We start from the raw sequence: 23948 nt of genomic DNA, 5'->3' as shown, positions 1-23948 counted from the left end.
ATTTAGGCAATACTCACAATATTTTAAACTTTGCCATTATTATTGTATTTGTAATGGTGATCTGTGATCTTTGATGTTACTACTGCAAAAAGATTCTGACTCGCTGAAGGTTCAGATGATGGTTAAGCATTTTTTAGCAGTAAAGAATTTTAAATTATGTGCATTGCTTTTAAGACATTATGCTACTGCACGCTTAATAGACTCTAGTATAATGTAAATATAATTTTCATATGCACTGGGAAACCAGAAAACTCATGTGACTTGCTTTATTGTGATACTCGCTGTATTGCAGTGGTCTGGAACCAAACCTGCAAAGCCTCCGAAATATGCCTGTATCATGCTAGTCCCGGACAGCCTATCTCTGGACTTGTCGTACAGAAATAAATGTCTTATCTGGGAAATAAATAAACTTCTATTTTATTCAAAACCATTAAATTTTAGTAAAATAAGCCTGTATTTACTACAAGCTACCACTTTACAGTTATTGGTTTTCTCTGTAATGCAGCCAAATCTAACCCAAAAAGATACACATGTATCATATCACCTCTCCAACCAAAACCTTATAAAAAGTTTGTTATCATGCTCATTTTATAGACAGGGAACTGAGCCCAGAGTAGATTAAATGGCTCAAAGATACACAGAACCCAAGGCTTCTGCCTCTGAGCTGAACTCAGTGCTTTGTTTCCTACACTATAGCTGCATTCTGGTGCAACTGATCTGCACTGTGTACCAACCAATGAAGTATATATACCAAGCAGAGACAAATAAGGTTTGGTTTTGAAGGAGTTAAATCAAAAATTTGGATTAGGTGCATGTGGGAGTAAGAAAGCCAGGAAAGAGTTTAGGAAGGGGGCTAAAGGAGAAGGAAAAGGTAGCCTGTGTTACACTCAGGATGACTTCAGAAAGTACACCGCAAGAAACCCACAACTGCCCCAGACGGACTGCCAGGAACATCCCTTTAAGGAGGAAGTTGGCAAATGACAGGACTACAACCAGCTATACCACCTCCTGGGGAAAAAAATCCTACCCAACCCGTAGGCTTCCACCCTAATTAAAGAACATATATATTTAAGCTTTTCATATTTCTTTCTTTTTTTTTTTTTAAGTCAGTTGTAATAATAATACATCTATAAAACTATAACTGGGAAGTCTTCTGGCTGTCATAATTATATAGTTATTCAACATTTGAAACCAAAAGCAATATATCGTTGGTAAAAATCAGGGCTGGCAAAACAAATTTATCTAAAATATACGTTATATCTTTTTAATTTGAGCATCTTTTAAGAATAATTGGAAGTGGTTATCTTTGCCCAATTCATTTTAAATATGTGTTCTCTCTTTTCAACAAAGCTTAAATTTTTTTTTGATTACAAGTATATTCTCACGATATATCAGAAAATAAAGAATCCAAAAGGTACCTGAAAACTTTACTTGATTTTTACCCTAATCGGAACTAACAATAATGATTTTTCCATAATTTATAATATGAAATGCAGTTCATATACCTAAGTAAAAAGATGGGAAATTTTATTTTATTTTACTGTCATCTAGAATCTCATCTGTACACATTTTCAGTCTTCAATATGAATGAAGGGGGTTCCTTCTGAAATTCCTCCAAAGGGGGGAAGCACAATGGTAGAAGAAAAGGACCCGACTGAGATGGGAACATCTCCCACCACCACGACAAAGGCCCCTGTAATGTCATAAAAGGGGGGAACACCTCTCTGCCTTTCCCTCTGGGCAGTAAGTACCACACCACTGAAGTGTGCTCCATACTCATCCAAACAGATACAACAAGTGCATTTTAAAAGTCATATCCTTATACTAAATATGAGCAACTCTGGAATCTGGTTTGTTGGCTTTCTTGTGCGTGTGGGGTTTTTTATATAAATGTGTTGGTCTTTATCATTTATCAACACAATACTTGGTCAATGTAAAAAATATTAACAACACATAAAACAAACAAACAAAAAAGCAGAAATCCTACTACCCAGATTCAACCATAATTAACCTTTTGGACTTCTTTTTATGCATACATGATATAAGCTGTCTGGTAACTGGATGTTTCACTCAAATACAGATCTTAAAGATCTTACCTATCTATAAATACATGTAATGGGTAAAAACTGATAAAAATCACCCTTTTTAAAATAGCGTGATATTATCACACACAGATACATTGTAACACATTCAAGAAATAAACTACTGGTGATTTCTAATCTCTTGTTATTATAAACTGCATAGCAACAACCATTTTTTGTTATATAGTTGTCCAGTGATTTCCCTTAGGGTAAATTCCCCAGTGTGGTATTGCTCTGTCAAGGGGCGGGACTCTGCTGAATGCTGATACAGATGCCAAACTGCCCTCCAAAGGTGAGTACAGTTACACTCTCCCCAAAAAGGCATCCAAGCCCTCCTTAAGATCTTATTTTCATCTTTGCTGATTTGACAAGTAAAGAACGGCACCATCTGGCTGTCTTAGAAGAATTCTCAGCTCTCAGGTGAGGTTAAGACTGGACACCCTTTCATACACATTTCAGCCATTTGGAGTTTTCTTGATGAGTGGCCTCTGAATATTCTTTGCCCATTTCTGTATTTGGGTGTTTATCTCTTTCCAAATAATTTGCAGAAGTTCTTTATATATATTAGGAACATTAACACTTTTCACATATATTGTACATATCTTCAGTTTATCTTTGAACCTTGTTTATAGAGATTCAGTATACAGAAGTTTATGGTTTTTATATATTCAAAGGTATCCACCTTTTCCATTATGGTTTTTATCTTTGCTATTATGCTTAGAAAGTCCTTCATACCGAGATTGAAAAAGTATTTCATTTCTTCCCCGCCCCCACCTCCCCTGTATTCCATCACTTTCATTGCTTTATTTCCTACCTCTAGAATTTATCTTGGTACAAGAAATTATGGAAAGGTTCAGATTTTTACCAACCTGTTGTCTCAACACCGTTTATTAAATAATCCTTCTCATCCCAGTGGTTTCAAATGGTTCCTTTATCTTATACCAAATGTCCATATACACTTGAGTCTAATTCTGGACTCACTAAATCTGTTCCACTAATTTGTTTGCTTATTCTTATGCCAGTAACACACTGTTTCAATTGCTATACTTTAATAATTTGTTCTAATATATTTGGTGATACTCTCCCCTCAAAGATTTTCTTTTTCAAGAGTTTCCTCACATATTTATTCCTTTGGATAAAGTTTAGAATGATCTTGTCAAGTTTCCCCAATCCAAGTCCTACCCCCAACTCCATTGCACTGAATTCACATCTTAATTTCAAACCAGTTGAGTCTTCTTTCCATCTGAGAACGATGTAGCTCGTCTATTCCCACTTTCACGCTCTCCCCAAACTTAACAGCTAATGTGGGAAAAAGAGCCATAACCTTTTACCCTAGAGACGTTCACATTCTTGAGCTATTTACAAAGCACATCTTTTAACTGCAAGACTTTTCTTTGTGCTGTAAAAATGTCTAGCAACTGCGAAATGATACTAATGCCATTATACTCAGAATGTTTCCAGAGCTCCAAATACCCATCTCTACTCTCTGGAGGGTGCACAGCGTATAGCCTTGAAAGATTTCTCTTTCACAGAGGCTGGCCTTCCGGCCTCCAGGTCCAGTGCTAGAGAAATGAGGCCTCCCGCTGCTGAGCGTCCCCTGGAGGACAATTAGGAATGATGCTAACCAGACCTGCCTTCACACATCGTAAATGGCCATGAAGTCACATCGCTGCAGCCTGCTCAGTGCCGTCTGGAGTTCATGAATCATTCTCTACAGGACACAGGTCATGGCTTCCAAACCACAGCCCCACATCCTGGGCAGTGGTCCAACAAGGAATGGAGGATGTGACAGTATTGCCAAGCACGTGCTAAGAGATGGGCATATACCCCCAGGACAAAAAGCATCCGTCTCAGAGCTACGAAGGGACCACCATGCTCCCCGCTGGCCAGGAAGCCAGAAGTGCGGTCTGTGCTCACAGAACCCAGGCCACTGCTCTCCCTGGAACACTGGGTCCTCCGCTTCAGGACCACGCTTTAGATTTCCACTTGCAGGTGGCCAAAGAAACCTTAACTGCTAAATATTTGCTGAGCTCATCCACAGTTAGCAAAACGGTGGCCTGCAAACCAGATTTGGCCCACAGATATGTTTTCTTTGGCCTGAACGACGTTGGATCAATTTTTTTTTGGAACCAACGTTGAACAATTTTAAGATTTCCTGTATTTTCTCTTAAAAACTTAAAAAGTCTGGGCCACACCGTGCCTGCATTCCTGTGTAGCAACATTCAGTGAGGGCTGAGTGGGTCATCACACCAGCAACAGTGTGCGCGATTATTTATGGGATCAGATAATGCCCATCACATGCCCCAAATAATATACCACCCCTGCTGGCAGCCGCCTTACTCCCAGCAGTTTCTGACTGAGGTCTAATTTAGAGGGTGCACAGGTCTCTCAGCTAACAAAACATCTCAGGTCTCTTATTCCCATATCAAATTCGTTTTTAAAGAAGAAGAAAGATATATGTAGCTGAGGGAAAATACACAAAAATCTAGAAGCTTAAAAGCCTGTGCTTTATAGTTTGTATTTCTGGTGTTCTCGGGAATCTGATGTGACAGAATGAAGCTGAGCAAAGTTTAGACAGAATATTCAATTTATCACTCAAAGTTCTTTAGGAAGAGTCAGATTGTACCCTTCTTGGTGGATTCAAAAGATACATTCTATTTTTAAAAGTAATAGTACAAATGACCAGTTATAAAATAAATAACATGGGAATGTAATGTACAGCCTGGTGGCTATAGTGGCTAATAATACCATATTGAACATTTGAATGTTTCCATAGCTCCAAATACCCGTCTCTACTATGTGGAGGGTGCACAAAGATTTCTCTCTGGGATCTTACACGGATTTGAAAGTTGCTAAGAAAATATATCTTAAATTAAAAGTTCTCATCACACACAAAAAAATTTTATAATTATGTATGGTGACAAATGTTAAATAGAATGTTATTATGGTGATCATAAATATATTTAGATTATATATATATATATGCAACGCACCTACACACACACACACAAGAACAAATTATAAGTTTACTGCTGTTAATTGGTCTTGTTTATGGAAAAAAAACTCATCATACAATGTTGATACTGTTTCTTTCTTCTCCCTTGGATCTTGAGACTAGCAGGCTACCATCCCCTGAATTAATGCCCACAGTCAAAAACCATAGCTTTGATGGTTTTCTCCCCCTTTTTTTTATTCTAAGTACTTCGCCAACATAAGCTTAGCTTTCACCTCAAGATTTATTCTAGTATATTCACATATCCTCCCTTCCCATCCTGGAACTGAAGAGAGTAAGCAAAATACACTGATATACTTGGTCCAAATCTTATTAAGGTAAATAATAAACATTAACTGCTTGGCAAAATCATTTGTTGTATAAAATAGATGCATTAAAATAATCAACACGGGGACAACCCAACCATAAAAAGACACTTTTGAAACTACTTGAACAAATAAAACTGAAAACGCACTAGATACTAGGTGATAGTGAGGAATTACTGTGGATTTTATTTGACAATGGTTGTGTGTGTGTGTGTGTGTGTGTGCACACGCACATGCACATGGGTATGATATCTGTTAATGATACTTTGAAAAAGAAATAAAGTTCATGGGTTTGCTATCACATGGAACTTGCAAATCTTAAAATTGTAGTCTTTCACAGTTTTAAGAGACTTTAGACATCACCTAGTCCAGGCATGGGAAGAAGATTCCAATTTATAAGCCAATTCCAATTTTGTTTAAATTGAAGTATAGTTGATTTACAATGTGTTAGTTTCAGGTGTACAGCAAAGTGATTTAGTTGTATATAGATACATAGATATTTAGTTATGTATAGATATATAGATATATTTTTTCTTTTTCAGATTCTTTTCCATTATTACAAGATATTGAATATAGTTCCCTGTGCTATACAGTAGATCCTTATTTTTTTTTATATAATAAACAATATATATTAGTGTGTATATGTTAATCCCAAACTCCTAATTTATCCCTCCCCCACCCCCAGGCCAATTCCAATTTAACAGTACTGTCTTGAGAAGAAATTTTGGTCTTTAAGACTGAAAGAAAAATTTTAAAAGTCATGAACCATGAGCAATGCGGGCCGAGAGCACAAGACAGGAGAGTGGGGCCATGTGTGTCACTATCAGTTACCTTTAGAACCTCCAGTCTAGTGGTTTTCAGGGAGCTTATTACTCGTTCAGTCAACTCATTACTTCTTTATACAGCTCTATTAAGTTATTTCTTATATTTTGAGCTGAACTTTTATTTTCTGTAGCGTACCACCACGTGACAGCATGATAAAAATAGTTCCGTTTTAATTTGACAGCATATGAACTATTTGGGACAGTCCTCCTGTCCTTCCCAAGTCTGAAACATCACTGGCTTCTTCAACCACTCTTCCCATGGCATGGTTCCCTCCCTGTCTTCACCACGCGCCACAGAAAGGCACCAGTTTATCTTTGTCCCTGTTTCAGCGTAGTGCAAACAGTCTGCTGATGTCACGCTGTCATCGCATAACCCCCAGAAAGCCTTTATGGAGTTCAAACTCTGGTTTTCAGAATTCCTGCATTCATTTGGAATTCAGATGCTCCACCTCCACCTCAGTTTAGTTAGTCTGACAAGGCTTCTAAATCTTTCCAGTTATCAGCCTCATCTGAGTCAACTTCAATAGATTTCTCACTGCTGTATCACTGGCATCGAGCACAGGGTCTGAACTCAGTTAAGTGTTGAATGAACAAGACACTGCACAGAAAAGTAACGGTTACCACTTGAATTCCCTAGAAATCTCTAAGACCAAAAATTGGTGTGGCCAAGATTGCCGACTCTTCACCAAAGCCCCTGTTCTCCAACTCTTTAGGGACACAGCTGCACTGCACTAATTTCTCAACTTCCCCTGAGTTAAGTGTGGCATGTGACTGAGTTCTGGTGAATGGGACATGGGTGGACACGATCAGGCCGCTTCCAAGCCAGCCCATAAAAATCCTCCCATGCTTTGTCTCCGTGCTCTTTCTTGCCCTCTGGCTGGACTGGTGACAAACCCTTGAGGGACCTGAGAAGCTGCGTGTTGATATCTGGGACTGTACGTGGAAGAGAGCCACCCCTCTAATCTGCTCAGAGGACTAAACTTCTCTTGTGTTTGAGTCATTGTACTCTTAGGAGTCTATGTGTTACAGCAGTTAACCTCTTGACGAAATCAGTCACGCAGTCAGGTCAGAAGTCAAGCTAAGCCCTCTGAATCTTTACCAGCCAGCAACTGTCTGTCACCTTCCTAAGGAGAAGTAAAGGCCGTTCAGAGGAAAGGACAGTCTTTCTTGGTATGTATGCTTGAACACAAGTCTTGTGTGTTCACGATCCTCAGGAAGAGACTGTACCCTTGCCTTGGGCTTGCCTGGGCGTGGGCCCAGCCACAAAACAGGCCAGACAAATGTGGTGATGTCAGAACACCAGACGGTCAGCTGGCCTGCCTCGCCTCCTCTCAGAAGCACAGGCCTCGCAGGCCCTGGACCAGTGCCCAACTGCCTTCTCAAGGAGTCCGGCCCTGGCCTCATCTGTGCTTACCTTGCAAAAATGGCACAACACATTGCTCCCTTGTTTTCAGTGCCAGCTGGGGAGGAGCTGCCAAAAGCTTTTTCCAAAAGCCGCACTTACATCAACGTGCACTGCCACAGAGCTCGGCAGCACCAAAGGACTCGCCTTCTGAGTAAAGCGTTCAGCCGACGTGACAGAGATACAGCCTCAGACAATCCCACTCCCCGTGGCGAAGCTCTCCACACCCGCGGGTGGGTCTGAGTCTTTCTGTTGTTTCTACCGCACGCTAGAGGCTTCAAAGAGAACTGCTCTCCCTGGCGGATTGGAGTGTTTAGGTAATTGGGTTACATTAAGAGAATTAGTACCATGTACTGGACATAATTGCCTGTTCAGTTTAGGTCTAGGAAACCATTAAAAGGGTAAATTATTGACTAACTCTTTTCACCTTTCTTAATTGCAGGTCTGTTTATTTCAGGAACTGCCAGATCCAGTGGTTCTTAGTCTTTGAGGGGAGGGGGGTCATAGACCCTTTAAAGAGTTTGATGAAATGCCTCTTTGACTCTTTCAAAAAAATAATAATGTTCACAAGTCCACACACATATTACATGTGATTTCAGGGTGTACACAGGATGCCAAGTTCACCCATTGATCCCAGGTTCATGGACCCTCTAGAACAGAGGACAGCAAACTTTCCCTCCAGAGGGCCAGAGAGTAAATATTTTTGGCTTTTTGGGCCACCATACTGTCTACATCACAACTACTACTGTCTACATACTCAACTCTACTGCTGGGGGCAAAAGCAGCCCTGGCCGTCTTCCAATAAAACTTTATTTGTAGACATGGAAATTTGAATATCATAGAGTTTTCCTGTGTCACAAAATATCACTCTTTTTTTCAGCCATGTGAAAAATAAAAACCATTCTTAGCCAGTAGCCCGTACCAAAACAGGTGTCAGATCACAATTTGTCAACCCCTGCTACAGGGCACAGGCTCTAGATGTACAAATTTGATATCTTTATTTTCATTAATTTATCACGGAAACGTCCCCTTTCTCATTATGAATGCAGGCAGCACACCTCAGTAGTGTCAGCAGAAGTCACAGGTGTGTCCACAGCACTCTAGAGTGGTAGCAGGTAACATGAAATACTGATCAGGCTCATCACTGTGTTTAAATTACGGTCATTATTAGATCTCCTACCATACCTTGCTATTTAAATGCACTGATAAACACATATATTATTAAATCACCGATCTGATTTTTAATATTTTGATAACTGTATTTCAGTATCATTGATATCCATTCGAACTCTATATGTTTTATTTCATGGATTTAAAAATCTGAGAAGCAGTCAAGGATCTATCAGACACCAGAGAGGCCCATGGCACAGGAAAGGCTAAGAGGGCCTGAGCATCTCCTACCAGAGCATTCACATCCTCTGTTTTGTGGATGAGCATCCGTATTTCCTCTGGATCACCGCTGAAGATTGCTTGGACCAGTGGTGGCTGTAAACACAGGAAAATTTGAATTAGCAGTATAATTAGATAATTGGATTGCATTCAGATGCAGATGGATAGCCAATTTGTTCCCCAAAAGTTTATTCAACAATTATCAACTGGCAGACAAAGATGAATACGGCTCAGGTCCACCCCTACTAGAGGTCTAGTGGGGGAGGTATTTGCGTAAAGAAATAACTATAATACGATTTGAAAGCCATGACAAGACAGTCACATCTAACCTGGGGGCTAGGAATATAACATGAAAATCACCTCTAGTTTAAGATGTCCTTGAAAAGCCCTTCAATTACCCACCAAGGAAATGACCAAATCTGTGGTTTTGTACAGGGTCCCCTCTCATTCCCCCACCTCTCATTAGACAAGGTTCCCTGGTACCTTTAAACAACTCTGTTCCTAGGGGATGTCAATGGCCACATTTCTGGTCTCCTGAGCATTTTTTGTCAATGTTTGGAAAAACTTTGTAATCATTCCCAAATGCTTCCCATAGCTTTAGCCGACAAGCACTGAGCGTTTTAGACATGATTACATCCCATCCATTCAAAGTAAGCAGTATAATGGCAGGGTGGGGAGGAGGAAGCGAGGGCATCACTGAGCACTTATTACTGAACTCATCTCCATTAAACAAGACCCAGCGCATAGCAGGAGGATTTACAAGGTGTGATGGCAACCACAGCTGAAAGAGAAACCAGCTCTGCTTGGGTGGTAGGAAGGGTGAGAAGAGTGTACCCAGAAAAGCTTCGTGGAAGGCACCTTGATGAACGCGTGTGAGTCTGCAGACAGAGAAGGGAGGGCATTTAGGCAGAGGGATCAGAGTGTGCAGAAGTGTGGACACGCAGAGAACCTGACATATTAGAAATGCTGCCATCAACCTGGTGACCAGAGTGCAGGGTAAAAGAGGAAAAGGGCTGGGCTCTGGGGCTCGTGCTGAGCTTGCCCCCATGGTAAGGGATCCTGTTCAAAGCCACCTCCACCACTTGCCAGCTACGTGCTGAGCCCACTTCCCATGTGTAATCTGGGGGTGAACATGACCTTTGCTGCTTAACCCCATAGGATTGTTATCAGGAACAAATGAGATAATATACGGAAAAACCCTCCATAACTATACAACCCCCCCCCACACACACAAACAAATGTGTTCACTGAGAAATGTTTATGATACCAATATGGAATATTTGACAATTTTTTTCAAACTTTAAAAACCCTGGCAATAATACACACACGCACAAACTTACTTTCAACTTTTTGAAACACTTTCATCCTAGTAGGAAATTAGATGATAGTCATTTCCCAAACTTGTCTGACCATACAAATCACCCTAAGAATCATGTTTAACATGCCTGTGGAAACAATATTCCCGGATCTCCTCCCTGGAGATTCTAGGGCAGGGGTCTGAGAACCTAGGTTTTTAAATGCCCACTTAATTCTTGGGAAGTGGTAAACACCCGCCCAAGATGAAATTATTAGCGTCACCTGCCTCACTCTCTCCCTGTGCTGTCTGCAAGGGACTCCAAGCCCTGACTTTCCCTATAAACTTTCACTTCTCTTTTTTACTTTCTTGTTGCCTTACTGACAGGCTTTGATGATATTTCTTGTTATTTGGGGGGACCAATATAAGTACTGTCAGTAGGATATAGTAAGATTCCTGGAGGAAACAACATGTAAAGAACGTTCAATTGCAAATAAATATTTCCATATGCCAGGAATTTGTCTATGATTTTCTCCCAGCCATAGAAGTTTCCAGCAAGTGGACAGATGTATCGCTTTTTTGCCCCCAACACCCTGTTAATCCCACTCTCCTGCCAAGGTGTATGATTCAAAGATAGTTTCTCAAATTGCCAACAATTAAGTAGCAGGAAAGAAGTCCTGAATGGAATGCCAGTTTGCCTAGTTCAGTGCAGCTGGAGCTCTGTTCCAAGACAAGTTTCTTCCACGTGCTTGCTGACTACCTACTGCCTACATCTCTGGGTTATCTGCCCCGTGGTGAAGACCACATTTCATACAACACAGTCACACAAAGTCAAGATTTCAACAAAAATATTGAATCTTGTCTATCAGTTTCAAAATTCTGTCTGCTGTGCTGGTGGCAAAATACTTTTCTGCCTTTTTGAACCTTAAGAGAAAGCAAATAACAAACCCCAAGAACCAGAGGATGACAAGCAGAGGCAGGGTCTGACAAGATTTCAGTGTTCAATCAGCAGCAATCAATCAACAGTTGAGAAGTTAAGATTCTGAGACACAAACCCATCCCAGTTTAACGCACCAATAGTCACTTTAAGGAAACCCAGCTAGGTAAGCAAAACCTCTCTTCACTCATGAGTGTGAGGAATGCATACAGATATTCTGTTGCATTCAGTCCTCATACTCCTCGAGAAAGACAAGGGTTCCAAGCTATGGCTGGAATGTTCCCCCAGGAGAGCCGTCCTGGCAAAGCCAGTCCTTCAGCAGGGGGTGGTGCCTGGAATTCCCGAACACCTCCAGGCCCAGCCCAGGTCCAGTCCCTGAGACTGTTCGAAGGGTATGATCAATGCACAGAATTCCCAGCAGAGAATGGTAGGCACACTTCCTGAAGAGCTCCAGACCTTGCTCTGCTAAAAGCTGCTTTGGAGAGTATGGTCAATGCACAGAATTGCTAGCATCCCCCGGGAAGTTGCTGAGCCACCGTTGTAACTCTTCCAAAGCTGCAGTCACATACATATGCAAATATACCCACACGTACACGCCTGCGTTTGCACATGTACACACACATCTGCATCTACACGCGTGCACGTATACACAGAGGTGCATGCTGATTCACACCCAAACGCCTCACATTCCTTGTGGAATAGAAACGTGCCAGTCCCCCAAAGCCCAAAGTCTTGCTAAATGGACATCTCTACCCAAGCTGGGCCACGTGGCTGCTGTGACATCACTGTCTTCACTCCAGCATTCTGAGATTCCAAACCAGGACTTCACAGATACGTGCTTTGCTCGAATGGAAGTTGTGTTTGTGTGGATGCAATTCTTGGACTAAATGACTGTGGCTCTTGAGAAAGTGGTATTTTTTTTTTTGAAAAACAGTACAGGTGTTTCTTTTTTCCTCCACACTCCCCAATAAAACATGCCCAAAGAACACTTTGGCATTCCCTTTTACTGGGATTTCAATCAGACCCTGCTGTCTTACTTTTCCCTAAGTAAACACTTGCCCTGAGTAGGAGTATTTGGAAAAAGATACATCTAAGTACTGTCTCTATTACATGATTTTAAGAAAGGGGGAATATTCTAATTACAACGTTCTTGCTCATATCAAGTGCTTACTCTGTTGATGATTAACTTGGCAACAACTATATCTCTTGCACCTTTCGCTTTGACCTTGATAAGGTCTTACCTGCAAAAGAGCAGGGTCCTAAGCCTTGTGACACACAGGTGTTTCTTTTAGGAGTTTCAGACATTTCAGCCCTAGCGTATACAAAATAGGAGGGCTTTGTGTGCAAATTTGAACAAATGTAAATTAATAACAAGGGTCGAAGTTGTGAAAAACAAAGTGTGGCAGGAAAAAAAGAGCTTCTGATGCTATGAAACCATTGATTATCACTCCCTAAAGAAATTTAAATTCTTAAAAGAGATATGCAGTCACTTCAGCTTCAATTACTGGAATTTTCTTAGCAGCTGTAAACTGGAGATGATTGTCATGTGCTGTGGATACTGTCACAGTCCCTCACATAAATGCAGAAGGCAGAAGGATGCTTCCTGGGCCCACATGACCAATGGGACAAGTGGGAGTCAATATGCAGATAGAACCTGTTCTTGACTTTCAGTATCACCAACTCTCAGCACGTCACCATCTTTGCCAAGAGTGTTAATATAGGTGCCTTCTAGAGGTGACTGTCAGCCAGGCTGATGACATTTGAACCACCTAAGACAGAAGTGCAAAGCAGAGGCCCCTGAGTTTGGCAGCCATTACAAATTATGTTGCTAACCTTGCTACCACTAGGAACTGAAAATTTAACTGCAAAAAGCCACTTTCGCTACCCACATCCCCTATCAGCCCACCCAGTGCAATAGTTTCTTATTCTTAGTCTTTGAAAACAGATTAGGAAAATACCTGATTTCCAAAAATAAGATGCTAAATCTAATATGTACGGATAACAGTATTCTCAAACTTGGAGGTAGAGTCACAATTCCACTAGGGGGAGCAAGACGGTAACGTGTTACCTGGGAGATAAGAGTAAATGTTCAGGTTGTGTAATTAAGAGAAGTAAGGTAGGTGGAGGATCCACTTTATTCAAGACATAAAAGAACTCAAGATTCTGAGTTCTTAGTAATAAGTAAACATATACATTATTACATACCAAAACAAAAATCAAAAAAATTTCCCATTGATCCCTGAGGATCCAGGTTTTTAGGAAATGAAAGTAAAGCTATTTAAAACTCAAGTGTTAAAAAATTATTTTCATCATGTGCAAAACCCAATTCAATTATTCCCTCGATTCCATTTTTTAAAAGTGCCACTAGTGGCAGCAGATACGCCACTGGTTTAGGTACAAAGCCCATCGTGGGTTCTATGGAGCAAGCCCAGCAGGTTGAGCGTCTCTGTTTCTGGACAACAGACTCTTGTCTTACTCAGGGAAGAATTCAAGACTGAGGCACAGTAAGCGAAAGCAAGCACACTCCATAGATAGAGTGCGGTCCCTCACGAAAGGCAAGAGGGAGCGAGACCCAGAGGTATAGGGATGTTTAGTTTAAAGTAAAAGCAAATACATCCTCCTTAGACAGAGTGCAGGCATCTCAGAAGGCAAGACAGAGAGCGACCACAAGGCAGCATGGGGTTGTTAGTTTTTACGGGCTCAGAATTTCCTATGCTAACAAGAAGGAGGATTATTCTGACCATGTTGAGAAAGGAGTGGGAATTTCCAGGAATTGGCCACTGCCCACTTTTAAACCTTTTATGGTCAGCCTAGGAACTGTCATGGGGCCTGTGGGTGCGCCATGAGGCTCAAGGTCTACTGGAAGCGGAATCTTCTGCCATCGTGGTTCTACCTAGTTTGTCCTGTCCTCAATTGCTGTGTCACATGCCTTCAATGGTTGTGTCCTGCTCCCTTCCCTCTTGTCTCATATCCACTCCATCCCATCGTGCAATGAGGTCATGGGTGCCCTCTCCAAAATCCCCTAATGAAACCATCAATTTGATTTTGGCTAAAACCACTGTAGAGTGCCCTTCACTGTCCCTTTGTCAGAGCTGCGTGTTCTTTACTAACACGTGTTGGCTTTGGAAGATGAGCAGGGTGACAGAGGCTGTCACTGAGCATCTGGGACTACAGTCAATGGTAAGAAGTCCAAAAAGATGCTCCGGCATCACAGTCCAAACTCTGGGTATGTTGCTTGTCCTTTTCTCTTTAGATTGGGTAACTAAAGACTCCAAGTCTAACATAAAACCTCTTGCATTCTATTCAGGAGTGAGTGTTGGGAATCAATAGTCAAGAGGAAAAAATGATATTCCTGCACATCTGTCCATACTTGAGTATTCTGAGTGCAGTATGTCATTAAAGCAGGACGGGATCACGTTATTAGTAGCTAATAGCTGATGCAGCAATAATCTGGCCGTATGAAACTATCAACTTACATGAACATGCTGAAACACTTCATTAGGTAACAACTGGTTTTTGTGTGAGGCAGTGCTTGCATTTTTACAAAAGGATAATAAAAATCTGTTCGAGTCACTAGATTTAACGGACAGAACTTGTTAGCACTATTCATGTGGGTCCTGATGTGTGATCCGCTGAAAGGATGTCATTGAGTGCTTCCTGAATATAGATCACTCTTTACTTGGGGAGAAGATCACTCCATCACAGAAAGATAATGATGATCATAAAAACCAAAATCTGTTTCTGTTAATAACTGTACAAAATACACCGAGTCCTCATAAACATTTTTAATGCAGGTCTGCATGTCTGAAAATGTTTCCTACAAACTATGCTGCAAAGTGTCTATCATATTATTAAAAACAGAAAACGCATAAAATATCACTGTCAGTCATACCCTCTTTATATGTAGCTATGTATTAACCTTATACTTAAACATTGTGAAAGAACTATAGTTAATCAGAAAATGGAAACATTAATCTATTATCCAACTTTTTCCAAAATGAAGACATAACACACAGGCATTGACTATGATATAGTTATTCAAGGACCAGTCATTTTGTTTTTGGGACTTTCACCTCCCTTGTCGCACCTTCCTTTCCCGAGGTCCTCCTTGGCTGTTTCTCTGCTAAGACTACACGTTAGCACCTTCACCGGAGGAGAGTGAGCCAGAGAGGAAGACAAATGAAACCGAGGCACGTCAGCGTTGCTGCCAGTTACTCAGAAAAGATCAGGTAAGAGGAAATGATGAAACAACAGTATCTGTTAGATTAAAATCTGGAGGCAACGTTGATTTTTACAGACCTGAGATCTCTCTCTCTTTTTCTGCTACAATAGGGAGACTCATGTACGGTATCAGACTGACTTGGGATGAAATCTTAGCCATGCTTTCCCCATCTATAAAACAAAGTTACTGTAGCCATTTTATAAGATGTGTTTAAAAAAAATAACATAATATATGCAGTGCCTCCTGTACAAGGCCAGATGCCTAATGGACACTCAATAAAAATAATGATTAGTGTTGACTTGGAGGTGACAAGCTCAAAAACTTTCATAGGCAAGTGCATTTATGTCCATCCATCCTACAGTCAGAAAAATAAGAAATCCAGGGAGATTTCCTTAAAAACTACAGAGCAAATAAATCAAGTTAGGATTATAACCCACTCAACACTACCAGCAAAGCAGAGGGGCCCATCATACTGGGAAGGAAGGGTTTATATACAGGCAAGGGAGTGGAAATCACACTGAGCCTGACTTGGTCATTGTGACACTGGGCAGCCTCAAGAGTTGCAAAACGCTCTATACTGAGGGGTCTAGTCTATAAAACCAAAATAACAGCAACTCACTTGAATAACACGTCATCTCTCCTGACTGTTCAAGCCGTGACCATATTTATGTCCACTGGGATGTGAAATCATAATTTTACTTTTTAAGGTTATTATAAACAGGTATGGTTATACTTTTTTCCTTTACGATCTCCTGATGGTCGTAAAGGAGATTAATTCCCTGTCTGGAGCTGTGAGGGGTCAAGTGATTTGCCTGTTAGTGGCCAAGTTGAGACTAGAATTTAGTTTTCCTGATTCCCCCAGTTCAGTACTTCCTCTCTCTCACATGTCATGTGAATACAATACATTACAACTAATACAGCATAAACACATATATAGCTCCTGATCAGGAACTCACCCTCAGTTTCAATGAACTTTCTATGAAGAAGTATTTGACGCTTTATAACTCACGAAGGAAAAAAATGTCACCACATCTATTCTCTCTGTATATGTGTATACATTTACTCCATATAGTGACTATATTTGTGCATATTTTTCTAGACATAGTTACTCTCAACAAAATAACTAACAATAAAACAATCTTGGCAAAAGTTAGAAAACAAAGAACTACAACTTTTGAAAGTAGGGGGCTTAGTGTGGATGGAGTTACCAGAAAGAAGGAGAAGGCAGATAGTAAGCTGGGCCTTGAATAAGACTGTGGGATACATCTTTCACCTTGGAGAAAAGATGATGAGATTGGAAAAAAAAAAAAAAAAAAAGAACTGGGTGAGGGGAGCACCATGCCAGCAGAGAGTTTTAACCTAATCTTCTGGGCAAACAGGAACTGGAGGTCTTGATCAAGAAAACGGCACAAAGTTTTTGCAAACATTTAATCTGGCCACAGTGTGCACTGAGCCTCAGAGGAGGACAGAGTGGAGACAGAGAGTCCAGTTAGACTCTGCCACAATCCAAGGCATCGCAAGAGGGAACTTTCCCATCTTCATTTATCTCAGGCTCCCCAACTGCTACTTCCAGGGATGCATAGAAACAACAGATACTGTTTTTAGTTCTTTGATGTTGCTCTATTCCTGGATGAAATTTGGCTCAGTGTCTTGGCCGCTCTCCTTCACTCTTTATATACAGCCCAAATCTCCTGTCCCCGAGACACTACTGTTTCCAGGTGAAATCGGGGTTACTTCCTTCAGTTCCTGGAACACTTCCACCTTTGCCCCAGCAGAACCTCCACAGAAGTAAGTTCTGTTTTGTCAGACTTGTCAGTTGAATCGCTGAATTTAGATCGTAGCATTTCAAAAATAGGCCACATCCATAAAGAGAAAAGCAAAGCAAAACAAGGCAGACAGACTTTGCCAAATGCCATATTTTTATTGGGATCTCCTGCCAACTACCCACATCTTTTTTCACTCTGTCTAGTTTCAAATGGCTTGAGATCACATCTACACTTTAGCTAAGTTAATTAAATAGCGTTTGGGAGTTAATGTTTAGAGAAAGTTAATTTAAGCAAGAGCACAATGGATCCAAGAGGTTAGTTTATGCGGCATATTTAAATCACTGTAAATTTTAGCGAAACTAAAAGAACGATATACTTCTACAACAGTTTCCTGTTTTGAGAAATTGTTAAGAGGTTTTCTTTCCTACCTTAGTTTTGTTTACATTCTTTGTATAACTGTGTCTTACAGTATACTGAATTCATGTGGTTTCAAATGCAAATGGTGATTTAACAGTGCTAATCCGTGTAAGTCATTTGAGTGATCCTTATGGGGAAAAATATCATATATGGCCAGATGATGACTTTCAGGGTAATAAATGTATTCAGTGTAATTTCTTTGTTCAGATAACAACGTTGCCTCCAGATTTTAATCTAACTGATACTGTTGCTTCATCATTGCCTCTTACCTGACCTTTTAGGATGCATTTTACAAACATGACTTTTTACTGCTATCTGGTATGTACATCCCTTATCGTGATAAGAACAATGTTAAAAAAGTATTTCTAAAGAAAAAATATGACAGAAAGTTAATTACAGTACTATTTCTCTTGTAATGTACAATAATTATAACTTTTGAGAATTATTGGAAATTGGAAGCTAACTAAGGCAATTCAAGTGTTCTTTAAAAACAAAATCGATGTGTAGAAATCAAAGGCATTCATCAGGAAGGTGGCAATTTTTTGTTATATTTGAGAGGGATGGAATGACTACATGTGAGATATAGGAATTAACCCCGTCACATTAAGTCATTCATGATTCAGGCAAACCCCAAATTGGATTTGTCTAATTTGTTAGAACCTGGATCCTCTCAGAAAAGGGGGAAACAGGAAGGGTTAAGAAGTCAAGGTGGTGTCTGCAGAGGAAGCAGGACTTGACTCAAGCCACCTTTTGCCCAATCAAGTCTTTCCAAAGCCCATGAGAATTTCCCTTTAAGCTTTCTCCTTCCTCTCTGTAGTCCTTTGAATCCCATATGCACTCCTAGGAAAGGAGTTAAACTCTCACCACCTCTCCACGGGAAGCCAGGGGGGGATTAGGGATATGTGCAAAACGGAGTCACCTTCCTGGCCCCGGCTGTTCAAACCACTCTCAAATCTAAGGCAGTAGGCTGACCAGAACCTCAAGTAGTCTCTGCCTGAGATGCCTAGAGGGTCCCCTGCTGCCCACAAAACCAGGAAAGTCACAAAGAATGCAAATCTATCAGAGATCCTCTCAGTGGTCTTCAGCAAAGCATCTTCCCAATTCCCCTATCCAATGTCACAGCAAGGGCATTCAGTGGCAGATCTCAAAGAGAAATGATAAGGCAGCAAGAAGAGAGGAGTCCAAGAGACTGAAACACATTAGATAATATAAAATGGGAACTTTTGCAAAAAGTACAGTGACATCATATTTCCTTGCAGAGACAACAACCCAGTTCATATTTCCTTTATTTCTCTGCATAGCACCCCACCAAGAAATGAAAAATACATTTTTAAAAAATTAATCTGGTACACTTCAGGTAACAACCACATTCCATTCAACAAAGATTGATTAAATGTAAGAAATTCACTAAGGGTAAGAAATTTGGACACTGAGATGTAATAATCAGTCTCTCCCTTGATGATGTTACTAAGGTGTAAGAGGAAGTCTACAAAGTTGTGTACGAATATACGCGACTTGAGTGCAAGGTAAATACCAGAGACATACATGAAGATGGGAGAATGATCGCATCTGGCTCCCTGAAAGATGTAGCCTTTGAAATGAATTGGAGAGGATTTAAACAGGTAGAGATGGACAAAATGGAAAGGAAGCACTCCTACTTCAGAAGAATGTGAGCAGAAGACTGATTACACACAGAGAAGAGGTACATTTGGTTGGAGCCCAAGTGAAGTGAGGGAAGCTGAGAAGTAGTCGGGGATCCTACTACAGAAGGCTTTGAATGCCAGGCTTAAAAAATTTGGACTCTCATATAACTGGGGAGCCATGCATGGTTTTTGAGCAGAAGAGTTACCTAAGAGTTGTGCGTTAGAACGATCTCTCCGGAAATGATGGACTGGAATTAAAAAATCAGAATGGTTCAACAAGTTAGGAGACCACAAGCAACAACGGTCTGGGCGAGAGGTCCTGGGGCAGAAGCCCTCGGACTTTAGGGTCTAAAAGGTGGAAGAGGAGGAGCTAGCCCGCTCAGGCACGGCCATCTCCGTGCAGAAAGACCCTCATCCGCTTCCTGGGCGAGATGCAGGGCTCTCGGGAGCAGAGCTGCCCCGACCACTGGCAGAGGAGCACCGGAAGTTCTGCAGCACCCACTTTCTTTACTTTTCCACTTGTGCAAGCATCCCCAGTTGCCTGCTCTGTTCTGTTCAGCTCTGGGACAGGAAGTTCCTGGGGCTCTGAAGTCAGTTAGCATCCTGCATCTGTACAAGCTGCCACTGCTCTCCCCAGTCCACCACAGAAACCAGAGCAAAAGGCTTTGGGTTTGGGCGCTACCTTCATAGTTTAGGTTTTGATGAAAAGAAAACTTATCTTCATGTCATGAGCTCAAAAAACAAACAAAAAAACCCAATCCAAGTATAATGCTGTCATTATTTCTTAATTCTAAAATTCAGTCAAAGAATAAAATTCATTTTTTTCAAGCATGCAAAGTTTGAAAATAGAAGTATTATGTGAAAGGGACTTTCTAATACATAAAAACCTCTATGCATTTTCTCTTTCTCTTATATTTGCTGGTATGTAATCTTAGTAGTTTCCCTGTTGCAACAATACAAAGACAAGGTAAAGAAAAAATGTAATAACCTTTCCCATCACCTAATGTGTATCCTACCACATCTTCCCACAAGTCCCTGCTGATACATCAAAATATAGATACAGATACAGAAGGTTACACTGATTGTTATCTCAGAAGTGGAAATTCACTATTTCTCTTTCTTGCTATTGGCAAGAACAGTAACATATTGAGGCTATCCCCCAGGTGGCTAGCTAGAGGATTACCTCATTTCTTTTCATAGCTATATAACACTCCACAAAATGGATAGATCACAATCTGCTTAGTTATTCCCCTATGGCTGGGCACTCAGGTTGTTTCTAGTTTGCCCCACAACAAACAGCCTCTGTCGATGTCTATCCTGACCAGTGCACTTCACGGAAAAGGGCTACCAGAGCTGAAAGCATTTTCTGAGAACCTACTACAGGCTATTTTTCTGACATATGCCAAAGAAATGTGTGACATAGTCCCTTCCTCAGAGAATGCCAAATATAGCTGGGGAAACAGCCTAACCCACACAGAACAATTAAGCCATGTAAGACGGGACTGAACCACGTTCTACAGACTTTACGCAAGTGGATGTGGGGTTTTCCTCCAGTACCAGTACAATGACAGCTCACAGGTCCCTTTTGCCCTAACATTCTAAGAACCTTCTCTGATGCAGACAAGGGGGAAACAGGAAGGGTTAAGAAGTCAAGGCGGTGTCTGAGGAGGAGGCAGGACTTGACTAAAGCCTGAGAATAGTTTAGATGGATGGAGAAACAGAAATTGTATCTCAGAGAGACAAATGAGCTGGGGTCCAGCACTGACATGAGTCCCATATACACTCAGGAGGGTGACAGTACGCAGGCCCTTCTCCAGGTCACTGCATTTCCAAACACCCCACCTCATTCTCCTCCACCCCCACCCAGCCTCTGCTTTAAAGGCATAAAAGAACCCCAAGTTCAGCTGCCACAGAGCATTACACTAAAGACTGATTCAAATGCACTACTTCCAGCCAGTGTAAGGTTGAAAACACCCCTCAGATCTCCTCTCCCATCCTCCTCCCGCCCCTCCCCAGCCCCGCCAGCACACACACAAACACACACCCACACACGTACACAGACACACACACACGTGTACACACACACACCCCCCACCTTGTTCTGTGCTCTTCAGACAATAGCTGTTGCTTAAATTGTTCCTGTCCATCTGGAAAATAACATAAGTAACATGGAAGAAAGTAATAATGAAGTTTAAGTGATTGTGATTTAACCCCAAAACTGAGTTCTTTTGAAAATCAAAAACTCAGTTAAAAATGCTGATATCGATAATCTGACCACTATACTGTTCGTCTGTCACTCCACACTGCAATGCTATGTTTGCAGCCTACCAAGTCCGTTTAAATATAAAACATGTTTAATAACATGTTTTCAACTTTACCACATTGGTAAATAGGATTTGAGAGTTCAGGGTACGTTCCAGATATATATTAAGCCTTGATGCTGACTTTGAGTGGCTCTGTGACAAAGTTCTGAAAATGAATTGGACATAAGTAAATTAATGTGCTTTTTATCTCCAAGTCTTGAGATTTAAAAGTTGCATGCAATTTTTAACTGAGGTGGCGCCACAGGGAAGTCTGTGGTTCTCTTTCTTTTCACTACCCTCCCCGGTCTAAAATTAGCTTTCAACATATTTTTTTAAACTTTAGGAAAACAAGATTTACTCCCAGGATGTTAACTTGAAAGCCAAATTCAAAGGCATAATCTAGACAATCATATTGCAGAAAATAAGGGCTTTTAATAAGGACAGAGAGTTACTGAGTTTAAATAAAACCTAATTTGCTATGTGTTTCTATCTAGCAGTAGGAAAAGAAAGCCCTCAACCTCCACTGTCCTAGCCCAACCACAGAGGCAACTGAGGTCTGAGCCTGGGTACCAGGGAGGCAGCCAGTGTCCCAACGCCTCCTGTGGCCTGACTGACCATAATTGACATGCCACCTTTCTTGGTGGCTCCAAACCCCCTTCTCCTCACCAACACTCTCCCTGACGTTGGCTCTAAATGGTTTGGAGACCTCACTAGTGTCCTCGCAGGGTAAATCTAGATTTGGTAATCTGCACGACACATCTAACATCAAAACTCTTAGCAACTGTTACCCAGTTACCACACAACACTTCAGTGGTTCAACATGCACAATGTGGTCACCGTTCTTTAGAGATCACGGTCCCAACTGAGGGGGACTTCCGGCTGCCCTTCCTCCTCCCAGGGACAGAACTGGGCTTGGCCAAAGGCAGTAAAACCAGGGTCTCGTGTGACGGACACGGCCTGCCCGGGCGTGTTGAGGCCTGTTCCCTCTTTTAGAGACTCTGAGTACATCTGGCATGTGCGAGTACATTCTGCTTCTTGAATCATGACCAATCAAAAATGCCACAACAAGGCCACCGAGGGAAGGAGAGAGAAATGATCTGAGAAGCCAGAGGCCTGGGTTTACGCCAGCTTCGGGTAGGAGGTGTTACATGACTAGGGACGGTCACAGTGTTAACAGAAACCTGCTTCCTCGCCAGAAAAGATGGAGTCAAAACAATCAACTCCCCAAGAACCAGAAAGGGAAGACCAGACCTCATGAGGGAAGAATCCACTGAGGGGTCCAGGTGATGGTCAGCTCACTCTGTGACAACAGCAGGGTCATGGGCCATACTGGTCACAGCAGGGGAAGCAGCAGAACCAGTCTGTTCAGAACTGGTCAGAGGACTGGGACAATCAAGAGACTGCAGTTCTCAAGGGCCTCTTTTTTCTTTTCTTCTTTCTTTCTTTTTTTTTTTTTAAGACCTACATGGGTGCAGAAGACATTTGGCTAATGATTCACAGCTGGGCTGCATATCAGAATCTCCTGGGAAACTGGGTCACACCCCAATGAGCCTGGTGCGTAAGTCAGAAATGGAAATCCCGGCAAGGCACTTGAAAAGGCCTTCCAGGCAACTTGCATGGGCTCCTCAAACATGCAGTACTGAATCAAACCCTTCATACCAACACCTTAGAAATAGTGCACTTTGACCCCATAACCCCACATCCAGAAGCCACCCTAAAGAAATAACTAGATATGCACACAGTTTTTATATAGAGATGTTCATAACACCAGTACTCACGATCGCAAACATTAGAAAAGAACCAGTGTCGAAGCTAGGGAAATTATTAAATAAGTTACAATACACAAATCAAAAAAATATACAGATGGCCACCAGGTACCTGAAAAGATGTTCAACATTATTAGTCTTTAGAGAAATGCAGATAAACACCATAATGAGATACTACTTCAGACACACTAGGATCATGAAAACAAAACAAAAAGTAAGTGTTGGTGAGAATGTGGAGAAATGGGAACATAGCTCTTGGGAGTATGAAACGGCGCAGCCACTGTGGAAAACAGTCTGGAGGCTCCTCAGTAAGTTAAAACAGAATTCCTAGATGACTCATAAACTCCAAAAAAATTGAAAATGGGTGTCCAAATAAAAACTTGTACACAAATGTCCATGGCGGCACTATTCCAAGAGCCAAAAGGTGGAAACTACCCAAATGTTCATCAACTGGTGAGGAGATAGAATGTGGTACAGTCATAAAATGGAATATCCCTCAACCATAAAAAGGAATGACATACAGTGATGGATGTTACAACATGGACAGACCTTGGAAACATACTAAGTGAAGGAAGCCATGAAGGTC

At 41.3% G+C, this 23948-nt stretch overlaps 1 protein-coding gene across 3 annotated transcripts in view; it reads right to left on the bottom strand.

Annotated features, from left to right (window-relative positions):
- Positions 1-23948, bottom strand: part of ANKRD44 (ankyrin repeat domain 44) — a 296495-nt gene that overhangs the window by 178059 nt on the left and 94488 nt on the right. For all 3 annotated transcript variants that reach the window (XR_012507147.1, XM_074364224.1, XM_074364225.1), the window contains exon 2: positions 9027-9110. Coding sequence is in view for 2 of the 3 variants with exons in the window: in XM_074364224.1 (XP_074220325.1) it covers positions 9027-9110 (84 nt within the window). In the remaining variant the exon portion in view is untranslated. The remainder of the gene's footprint in view (positions 1-9026; positions 9111-23948) is intronic.

This window comes from Camelus bactrianus, chromosome 5, assembly GCF_048773025.1.
Source record: "Camelus bactrianus isolate YW-2024 breed Bactrian camel chromosome 5, ASM4877302v1, whole genome shotgun sequence".
NCBI lineage: Eukaryota > Metazoa > Chordata > Mammalia > Artiodactyla > Camelidae > Camelus > Camelus bactrianus.
The sequence above is the reverse complement of the archived record's forward strand: the minus strand, read 5'-3'. Positions and strand labels throughout refer to the sequence as shown.